The 11,784-nt window shown below is 44.0% G+C and overlaps 1 protein-coding gene across 1 annotated transcript in view; it reads right to left on the reverse strand.

Annotated features, from left to right (window-relative positions):
• The window catches only part of LOC106580213 (cGMP-dependent protein kinase 1), a 31,190-nt gene extending 24,499 nt beyond the window's left edge, over nucleotides 1-6,691 (reverse strand). Inside the window, 1 exon segment of the mRNA XM_045704224.1 lies at nucleotides 6,514-6,691. Coding sequence (XP_045560180.1) covers nucleotides 6,514-6,691 — 178 coding nt within the window.
• Between the last annotated feature and the right edge of the window lie 5,093 nt (nucleotides 6,692-11,784).

The raw sequence follows: 11,784 nt of genomic DNA on the forward strand, positions 1-11,784 counted from the left end.
TGCCACGATCTATACCCAGAAAGGGCCACATCATGACAATAACAAAGGATTGCATGCATCTATCATCACATTAGCAGACTAATGTAAGCCTCCTAATCCTAATGTGATGAGTAGTTTAGGCTATTAATGAGCGCGTAGTGGCATAAGCCTATAAGCTATATCAGAGACATTTCTTTCCTTTGCACAGGAAAAATTTGGCCTTTGATAAACATTTCATGCAATCCTACTACATTTTATATGACTGGAGACATTAGCAGTGGTTAAACCTGTTGGGGCTAGGGGGCAGTATTTGCACGGCCGGATAAAAAACGTACCCGATTTAAACTGGTTACTACTCTTGCCCAGAAACGAGAATATGCATATAATTATTAGATTTGGATAGAAAACACTCTAAAGTTTCTAAAACGGTTTGAATGGTGTCTGTGAGTATAACAGAACTCATATGGCAGGCCAAAACCTGAGAAGATTCCATACAGGAAGTGCCCTGTCTGACAATTTCTTGTTCTTCTGTTGCATCTCTATCGAAAATACAGCATCTCTGCTGTAACGTGACATTTTCTAAGGCTTCCATTGGCTCTCAGAAGGCGCCAGAAAGTGGAATGACGTGTCTCCTGTCTCTGGGCGAAGAACAGCATGAGATTTTGTGAGTGGTCAGGCTGGGAACAGTGACACTGGAGATGCGCGTCCACGAGACTACTCCATTTTTTTCTTTCAGCCTTTGAATGAATACAACATCGCCCGGTTGGAATATTATCGCTATTTTAGGAGAAAAATAGCATAAAAATGTATTTTAAACAGCATTTGACATGCTTCGATATTTTGCATTTTTTTTGTCACGAAATGCGCTCGCGCGTCACCCTTCGGATAGAGACCTGAACGCACAAACAAAACTGAGCTATTTGAATATAACGATGGATTATTTGGAACCAAAACAACATTTGTTGTTGAAGTAGAAGTCCTGGGAGTGCATTCTGACGAAGAACAGCAAAGGTAATCCAATTTTTCTAATAGTAATTCTGAGTTTAGTGAGCGCCAAACTTGGTGGGTGTCAAATTAGCTAGCCTGTGATGGCCGAGCTATCTACTCAGAATATTGCAAAATGTGCTTTCGCCGAAAAGTTATTTTAAAATCTGACACCGCGATTGCATAAAGGAATTCTGTATCTATAATTCTTAAAATAATTGTTATGTATTTTGTGAACGTTAATCGTGAGTAATTTAGTAAATTCACTGGAAGTTTGCGGTGGGTATGCTAGTTCTGAACATCACATGCTAATGTAAAAAGCTGGTTTTTGATATAAATATGAACTTGATTGAACAAAACATGCATGTATTGTATAACATAATGTCCTAGGAGTGTCATCTGATGAAGATCATCAAAGGTTAGGGCTTCATTTAGCTGTGGTTTGGGTTTTTGTGACATATATGCTTGCTTTGAAAATGGCTGTGTGATTATTTTTGGCAGGGTACTCTCCTGACATAATCTAATGTTTTGCTTTCGCTGTAAAGCCTTTTTGAAATCGGACAATGTGGTTAGATTAACGAGAGTCTTGTCTTTAAAATGGTGTAAAATAGTCATATGTTTGAGAAATTGAAGTTATAGCATTTTTGAGGTATTTGTATTTGACATGCGTTTTTCTGGATTTTTTGGTTGTTATTCTGTCTCTCACTGTTCAATAAACCTACCATTAAAATTATAGACTGATCATTTCTTTGTCAGTGGGCAAACGTACAAAATCAGCAGGGGATCAAATACTTTTTTCCCTCACTGTATTTAGTTGCAATGATGAATACACCAAGATAGCTAGCTAACTAGCTAATATGAAGATACCTAGCTGGTGATATTTAATTCACTTGGCTAGCTATACAGTATGTAAAGTTAGCTAGCTAGCTAACATTAGTTAGCTGTTCATTTCAGTTAGCCTGCACACAAAGATTCTGGAGAAATTAGCTAGCTAGATAATAATAGCTATTGTTTTTATCATTTTCTAAATATATGTACTTACTTGAATAGGTTCTCTCACTGCCTCCATTTTTTGGTTCCTTCGAAAAATGAAATAATGAGCAATCTCCCCAAAGTTTCCGGTGGTAGCAAAACACAGCCAGCCATTTAGATGATTGGAGGACTACCACCAGACTGACTCTGGTCTTCCAACGTGGTGCCCGGTGTGGTTGCTAGGTGATGTGCAATTAACTAACATACTAAGTAGTTGCAAAGTAGCTCAAAAGTAGTAATTAGTTGCAAAGTTGCTAATTTGTCTAAAGTTGTCCATAATGTGTTTCGAACACGCAACTTTTGGGTTGCTAGACATTTGCATTATACACCTACCCATTCACCACAACCAACCACCCTACTTTATTTTTTGCTTCAATAACCTACTGTCTTACAGTATGTAACCATACCAAAGGTAACATATCATACTAATTTGAGTATCCCTGTAGCTCTCTTCACGACAACAGACACAGGTTGGTTCTTTGTAACGGGCGTTTTTTGCATTGCACGTCTTTTTTCTCCGATGCATCCACGTCACGCCGTGAGAACTATATGTTTGAATGAACACAGTAACGTTGATAAATTATAGAGTACTGAAACAAAGAAATACAAATGGCGCTCGGCGCAACAATACAAATGGCGCTTGGCGCGACAATACAAATGGAACTTGGCGCGACTATAAACAAAGTTCTATAGGTTGAACAAAATACCTCGTTGGCTGCTTGTCCTGAAAAGAGGTTCTTGAATTCTTAAAGTCCCTTGAAAGTCCCTTTACTGTCTTTCTTAGCCTCTGCCATCAACAATTATGACTCAGACTAAGATCTGCTTAAGTTAGATTGCACACAGTCAATTAACAAATTCCGTAGCAGTAACACAACAGAGAACGTTAGTTCCGGGATGGAACATAAAAACACAATTAATGGCCTAACGTTAATTTACCTGTTACATCACATTTAAATTCTTATCTATACATCAATAAATCATTTATTTATTTACTACATCAAATAAACCTTGAATTATGTATTAATCATGCATAGTGAACACAGCATCTATGTAACAACACTTACAATCCTGGACTTACGTTTAGTAAGTTACGTCTATTCTATGAGACCAGGCTGACATTTCTCAAGCAGAACAGGTCAAAGGGAACATGTCCTTGGTGTGTTCTCTCACTGTTGGTTTTTGTTGTAGCTTTTTAGGCTGACCAGAGCAAGTTGCCTTGGATTCAGGGTCACGGGCTCTGACAATATGTGTCAAACCCTGACCATAGAGAGCCCTTGTTTCTCTATGGTGTAGTAGGTCAGGGCGTGACAAGGGGGTGTTCTAGTTTAACATTTCTATGTTGGTGTTTTGGTTTGGTTCTCAATTAGAGGCAGCTGGTAATCGTTGCCTCTAATTGGGGATCAAATTTAAGTAGCTATTTTTCCCACCTGTTTTTTGGGGATATTGTTTTGTGTTTGTGCATGTGCACCACGTAGTCACGTTTCGTTGTTCGTTTATTGATTTATTTGCTTTTGCTTAAAGTTTCACTTTGTAATAAATATGTGGAACTCATCATCTGCTGCGCCTTAGTCCCGTTCTTACGACAACCATGACAGAATATCCCACCAAAAGAGGACCAAGCAGCATATCCACGAGGTAAAGGAGTTTTGGACATGGGAAGAAGTGATGGGTGGATGTGAAACCCTTCCTTGGCGGCAGACGGAAGGTAATAATGGAGGACAGCAACGACGCCAGTGTTCGCGGCCACAGAAAGCCCAAGGACAACCCCAAGATTTTTTTTGGGGGGGCACAAGGGGTGGCCGGCTGAGCCGCGGGAAGAGCCAGAGCACATCGAGCAGGCGATAGAGAAGTGGTCGGTCGACCCAAGAAGAGAGCCAGAGCCCGCCTGGGAGTCGATGGAGCAATGTGAAGAAAGATATCAGAGAATGATGTTGGCGAAGAGTATGCTGCAGCGCAGGCGGGCTGAAGATCGGGTCATCAGTCCGGTGCCATCTGTGCCGACTCCACGCACCAGATCTCCAGTGCGCCTCCCCAGCCCGGTACGTCATGTGGCTGCTCCCTGCACTCGCCCTGAAGAGCCAGAGACCGTCAGGGAGGCAATGGGGAAGTTGGGAGAGAGAGAGATGAGAGAGATGTTGTGCAAGTGTGTTCTGCTCAACATCCAACCACAGGATCCGGTTAGCAGTCTGGTGCAACCTGCGCCGGTTCCACGCTTCTGGCCTCCAGTGCGCCTCCTCAGTCCAGTACGTCCTGTGTCTCCTCTTCGCACTCGCCCTGAAGTGCGTGTTCCCAGTCCGGTACGTCCTGTGCCTCCTCCTCACACTCGCCCTGAAGTGCGTGTCCCCAGTCCGGTACGTCCTGTGCTTGCTCCTTGCACTCGCCCTGAAGAGCGTGTCACCAGTCTGGTGCAACCTGTGCCGTCCCCTCGCATCAGGCCTCCAGTGCGCCTCCCCAATCCGGTACGTCCTGTGCCTGCTCCTCGCACTCACCCTGAAGTGCATGTCACCAGTCCGGTGCCACCTGTACCGGCTCCACACATTAGGCCTCCAGTGCGCATTCACAGTCCGGAGCTTCCAGCGACGGTTCACAGTCCAGAGCTTCCGGTGACAGTTCACAGTCCAGAGCTTCCGGCGACAGTTCCCAGTCCAGAGCTTCCGGCGACGGTTCCCAGTCCAGAGCTTCCGGCGACGGTTCCCAGTCCGGAACCTCCTGCGACGGTCCACGGTCCGGAACCTCCTGCAATGTTCCACGGTCCGGAACCTCCTGCGACGGTCCACAGTCCGGAACCTCAAGCAACAGTCAACGGTCTGGAGCTTCCAGGCAAGGCATCCAGTCCAGCTCCATGGCAGGAGCCTTCCTCTGCGCCGGTGTCCAGTCAAAGCACGGTGTCCAGTCCAGCTCCATGGCAGGAGCCCTCCTCTGCGCCGGTGTCCAGTCCAGACACGGCATCTAGTCCCGCTCCTAGGCCGGAGCCTTCCTCAGCGCCAGTGCCCAGTCCAGGCACGGCGACCAGTCCAGCTCCAAGGCCCGAGCCTTCCTCTGCGCCGGTGCCCAGTCCGGGCGCAGCGTTCAACCCAGCTCCATGACCGGAGCCTTACTCTGCGCCGATGCCCATTCTAGGCACGGCGTCCAACCCAGCTCCAGGGTTGCGCCGATGCCCAGTCCAGGCACGTCGTTGGTTTCAGGTTTTGTGGCCGGATTCCGCACCTTTGGGGGGTACTGTCACGCCCTGACCATAGAGAGCCCTTGTTTCTCTATGGTGTAGTAAGTCAGGGCGTGACGAGGGGGTGTTCTAGCTTAAAATTTCTATGTTGGTGTTTTGGTTTGGTTCCCAATTAGAGGCAGCTGGTAATCGTTGCCTCTAATTGGGGATCAAATTTAAGTAGCTATTTTTCCCACCTGTGTTTGTGGGATATTGTTTTGTGTTTGTGCATGTGCACCACGTAGTCACGTTTCATTGTTCATTTATTGATTTATTTGCTTTTGCTTAAAGTTTCACTTTGTAATAAATATGTGGAACTCAACATCAAATCAAATCAAATGTATTTATATAGCCCTTCTTACATCAGCTGATATCACAAAGTGCTGTACAGAAACCCAGCCTAAGACCCCAAACAGCAAGCAATGCAGGTGTAGAAGCACGGTGGCTAGGAAAAACTTCCTAGAAAGGCCAAAACCTAGGAAGAAACCTAGAGAGGAACCAGGCTATGAGGGGTGGCCAGTCCTCTTCTGGCTGTGCCGGGTGGAGATTATAACAGCACATGGCCTAGATGTTCAAATGTTCATAAATGACCAGCATTGTCAAATAATAATAATCATAGTAGTTGTCGAGGGTGCAACAAGTCAGTAACACAAGAGTAAGTGTCAGTTGGCTTTTTCATAGCCGATCTTTGAGAGTATCTCTACCGCTCCTGCTGTCTCTAGAGAGTTGAAAACAGCAGATCTGGGACAGGTAGCACGTCCGGTGAATAGGTCAGGGATCCAGCAGGTCTGGGACAACAGGTCTGGGACAGGTAGCACGTCCGGTGAACAGGTCAGGGTTCCATAGCTGCAGGCAGAACAGTTGGAACTGGAGCAGCAGCACGGCCAGGTGAACTGGGGACAGCAAGGAGTCATCAAGCCAGGTAGTCCTGAGGCATGGTCCTAGGGCTCAGGTCCTCCGAGAGAGAGAAAGAAAGAAAGAGAAAGAGAGAATTAGAGAGAGCATATTTAAATTCACACAGGACACCGGAAAAGACAAGAGAAATACTCCAGATGTGACAGACTGACCCTAGCCCCCCGACACATAAACTACTGCAGCATAAATACTGGAGGCTGAGACAGGAAGGGTCAGGAGACACTGTGGCCCCATCCGCTGCGCCTTGGTCCCGTTCTTACGACAACCGTGACAATATGGTCTTTCTTTGAACCACATGATACAATGTAGCCTACGTCGGCATTGATATAAATAATATGTATAATAGCATAAAAGAAAAACATTGCTTGAAATTTGGATTTACTTTCTGCAGAAAATCTTACCTGCACGTGCTCCAGAAAACCCTGGGGGTGTGATGGTGGCCATGTAGTGGTCCAGTTCATGAATCAAGTCATCCTTGGCATCCAACTCCAGCTCTAGCTCATCAATGAGTGTTTCTCTCTGGCGGAGCTCCTCAATCTTCAACTGCAGGGCAAACTGCAGGTCTCGAAGTGTACCCATTGCCCTTGGGGAGCAGAAGTGATAAGCCAGGGAATTATGAGAGTGAGAGAGAATGAGAATGAGAGACTGTGTGTGTGTGTGTGTGTGTGTGTGCGTGTGCGTGTGTGTGTTAATTACATTGTTACGTATTGCATTCTGAACATTCTAATTAAATTATCTTTGATTGAAAAGACAGCTTAGAAACTCCATTCCCACCGAGGCTGCAGTTGATTAAATAATAGGCATAGCATGCAACAAAATATGGCAATTTGTTAGATTATGCATGCATTCAGTTATGCAACTTTAATTGCACATTGCACAAAATGATCAATCACAAAGTAAAATCACTTACAGTAGCCTACCTGTCTAAGCAGAAGAACATCAGCAAGAAAGTCCAGAGAATTGAAATGACTGTTTAAAACTGAAATGCTTTTACTTTTAAAGAGTTGTATCACTTCTGTCTCTGACTGATATTTTAATTTGTGTGAGACGACTTCTCTGTTTACGCTCGATTTAAAAGCATGGACAGGTGTAGCGCAGGTACACCTCGTAATACTGTCAGTGAAGAGTGAATGGTTTGTCGCTAAGGAAAGACTCGGGTGGATGATTCATGAAGCCTCTCACCAATAAGCTTTGCTCTCAGATTTATGGAAAGCCAAAAGGTTCAAATTGTCTCACCCTGATGACTCATTTTATTATAATGCCGTCCTAAGCAAGTGTATTGGTGTAAAAACGGTGTGGTCGCCTGATATCTCACTATACACGCGTTGAAAACGTCTTAGAACATTCTAATTAAATTATCTTTGATTGAAAAGACAGCTCAGAAACTCCATTCCCACTGAGGATGCAGTTGATTAAATAATTGGCATAGCATGCAACAAAATATGTAAAATTGATAGATTATGCATGCATTCAGCTATGCAACTTTAATTGCACATTGCACAAAATTATAAATCACAAAGCAATCGTGACGAAACACTGTTGAAAATGTTGAAAAGGGGATAATTGTAACGATCGTCGTGCAGGAAGGAAGAAGTGGACCAAGGCGCAGCTGGGAGCGAACTCATGTTATTTATTACAGACTGAAATAACATGGTCAAAACAGAGAATAAACGTATCGCTACTGCTCCAACAAAAAGAGACAACAACCCACAAACATCGTGGGGGGAAAAGGAACTTAAATATGATTCCCCAATCAGAGGCAACTAGTGACAGCTGTCTCTGATTGGGAATCGACAGAACCCAACAGAAATACGCCCCAAAGCAAGGCTATACCAAAAACATAGAAAATAAACTATAGAAATGCCACACCCTGACCCAAAATAGAAGAGTTCACCTGGTCAGGGCGTGACAATAATGTTTGCTAACTTCACTGGGTAGGCCTACATTGGAGAAAAAGTACACTACGTTTACTTACCACTATGTTTAGCCAACTGTACAACGTTTCTACTGGGAGCTTACAAAGTAAACATTAGCTAACTGTAGCCTACATCAGCAAATGCATGTTTCTGCTGCTTGACGCTGCTGCCTGGTCTGAGAACATTTTGTATTATTCTGTAGATAAATCTGAGACACTCCATTTAGTATGACATGTAATGTTTTGTATGGTATATATTCATTTGTGGATGTCCATCACCCATTTCTTATAATATGTTACGAATTTGCAAAATGTACTATATGTTACGAATTTGCTAAACAGACTATATATTACAAATTTGCAAAACATATGATATGTTATGAATTCTTGCAAGGCTAGGGGTTAGGGTTAAGTTTAGGAGTTAGGTTAAAGGTTTACGGTTAGGGTTAGAGGACGGGTTAGCTAAAAGGGTTAGGGTTAGGGTTAGGGTTAGGGGAAGGGGAAGGGGAAGCTAACATGCTAAGTAGTTGCAAAGTAGCTAAAAAGTAGTAAGTAGTTGAAAAGTTGCTAATTGGCTAAAATACTAAAGTTGTCGTGATGAGATTTGGACTCGCAAGACATTCCTAGACATTCACGTTACTCGCCCACCCGACCAAACACCCTACTCTCATTTTTGCCTAAGTAACCATCTGTCTTATGTAACCATACCAATCGTAACATATACTAATTTGGGGATCCCGGATTTACTTTTACTATGTTACGTCTAGTCTATCAGGCCAGGCTGGACAGGTAGAGCCCAGAAAGGATGGGAAATTAACCTAAACCACTCATTCTTGTCAGTTATAGTTCACTTTTATATTATATCTCTAAAATATCCAATTAATGGTGGCCAATATTGAGAGATATCATGAGGCTACCCTCACGTATCTGAAATTATATGATTCAATTATGTTTTCTAATCATTAGCATGCAGTTAATTACTTGCGGTATAACTCTGATGATAGAGCTAAATATACGCAATTGTTTCACATGGAATAATTGGAAATGTTCATTTCTGACTATGCTCATCAAGAGGTGGACTACAGTATATCACAACCAGATAGTTCAAACGTATTTAACAATCCCTTGAAAACGCCAAGCAGTTGTCAATGGTTTTAACAGAGCTGGGGGTCTCCTTGCCCACCAGAAAGCAAATCGAATGCTCTGCTCCTTATTGTGATGTTTAACGACCTATAGAGTGCAATTTACAAATAAAATACTATTTTATTTGTTGGGTGCTTTGTAAACAACAGGTATAGAGTAACAGTGAAATGCTTACTTACTTTTCCAACAATGCAGTGTTAAAGATATATATATATATATATATATATATATACAGTACCTAGGTCTGTGGCGGTCACGAAATTCCATCAGCCGGTGATTGTCAAGCAAATAACTGTCGGTCTCATGGTAATTCACTGTTAATTAACATAAACACATTTAGCATCTCCTGGCTCCACACACAGCCTACGAGCCATTTTAAAAAGTCTAATAAATCCATGTAATGTAGCCTACACCTTCACAATAAATCCATTATTTATTTTCGACAGGTCTAAAGAAACATGATATGAATAAAATTTCAGAAGAAAATAATACCATTCTCTGAGTTGTCCTTATGTTAGGCTTTGTTTTGGTGTGTCAGTGTGTCAGTAGCCATTTGATTAGCTATTTAACAGTCTTATTTAGCAGTCTTATGGCTTGGGAGTAGAAGCTGTTCAGGATCCTGTTGGTTCCAGACTTGGTGCACTGGTACCGTTTGCCGTGTGGTAGCAGAGAGAATAGTCTATGGCTTGGGTGGCTGGAGTCTTTGACAATTTTGGGGGACTTCCTCTGACACTGCCTGATATAGAGGTCCTGGATGGCAGGGTGCTCGGCCCCAGTGATGTACTGGGCCATACTCACCACCCTCTGCGCTGTGTAGCGCCTTCCGGTCAGGTGCCTTGCAGTTGCCGTACCAAGCGGTGATGCAGCCAATCAAGAGGCTCTCAACGGTGCAGCTGTAGAACTTTTTGAGGCTCTGAGGGCCCAGTCTCCTGAGGGGGTAGAGGCGCTATTGTGTCCTCTTTACAACTGTGTGGGTGTGTGGACCATGTAATTCCTTTGTGATGTCGACACCGAGGAACTTGAAGGACTCGACCCGCTCCAATACAGCCCCATCGATGTGGATGGGAGCATGCTCGCAACCTCCGTTTCCTGTAGTTCACGATCAGCTCCTATGTCTTGCTGACGTTGAAGGAGAGGTTGTTGTCCTGGCACCACACTGCCAGGTCTCTAACCTCCTCCCTATAGGCTGCCTCATTGTCGTCGGTGATCAGTCCTACCACTGTCATGTCATCAGCAAACTTGATAATGGTGTTGGAGTCGTGTGCGGCTACACAGTCGTGAGTGAACAGGAGTACAGGAGGGGACTAAGCACACAGCCCTGGGGGGCCTCTGTGTTCAAATGTTGTTGCCTACCCTCACCGCTTGGGGGAAGCCCAGTTGACAATCTTACGGCCAAGCAGAGCAAGCTTGCCCCTTTCGACAAATTTACTTTTCGGGGGGAGGGGTGGGAACCAACTCCTCACATGGTACCATCTCCTGGTCGTTGTGCCCATGTGCCACCAGCTGTAATACACTGTGTTAAAGAAGTGTTATAAATGAATGTGAGCGTGTTCCCAAAAACACATGGGTCCCGTAATGTCTGCAAAAACAAAACACTGCATTCCACAGTAGGAACCTCATACCAACGGTCAAGCATGGTGGTGGTAGTGTCATGGTTTATGGATGCATTGCTGCCTCAGGACCTAGACGACTTGCCGTCATCAAAGGAACCATGAATTCTGCTCTGTATCAGAGAATTCTAAAGGAGAATATCAGGCCATCCGTCCATTAGCTTAAGCTGAAGCACAGCTGGGTCATGCAGCAAGACCATGATCCAGAACACACAAGCTAGTCTACCTCAGAATGGTCAGTTTATGCTCTAAAACCCACAAATGTTGCTGAGTTAAAGCTGTTCTGCATGGAAGAGTAGGACAAAATTCCTCCACAGCGATGTGAGAGACTGATCAACAACTACAGAAAGCATTTGGTTGCAGTCATTGCAGCTAAATTTGGCACAACCAGTTATCAAGTGTTAGGGGGCAATTACTTTTTCACACAGGGACATTGGATGTTGCATAACTTTATTTATTAAGTAAATTAAATAGGTATCACATTTTTGTTTTATTTGTTCACTCTGGTTCCCTTTATCTAATATCTAATCCAGGCTGTATCACAACCGGCCGTGATAAATCAAATACAATTTTATTGGTCACATACACATGGTTAGCAAATGTTATTGCGAGTGTAGCGAAATGCTTGTGCTTCTAGTTCCGACAGTGCAGTAATATCTAACAAGTAATCTAACAATTCCACAACAACTACCTAATACACACAAATCTAAAGGGATGGAATAAGAATATGTACATATAAATATATAGATGAGCGATGACCGAGCGGCATAGGCCCCCCCTCACTGGGTCGTTCCAGCCCTCTCCAGCCCTCTCCCACCATCTCCCTGGGGCAGGGAGCTGGCTGGATGTATTTGCGCCCCCTTAGGCCGCGGGCGAGGGTTGGACCTCCTCTCTGGGTCGGCACCAGCCCCTTACGCATAGCCGCAGGAAGTAGTTTGGGGGTGAGGGTACTGCGATTATTGTCTTCAACAGGGGGCTTCTTTTTAATTTTTTTTAAAATACAT

The sequence above is a fragment of the Salmo salar genome, chromosome ssa20 (genome assembly GCF_905237065.1).
Source record: "Salmo salar chromosome ssa20, Ssal_v3.1, whole genome shotgun sequence".
NCBI lineage: Eukaryota > Metazoa > Chordata > Actinopteri > Salmoniformes > Salmonidae > Salmo > Salmo salar.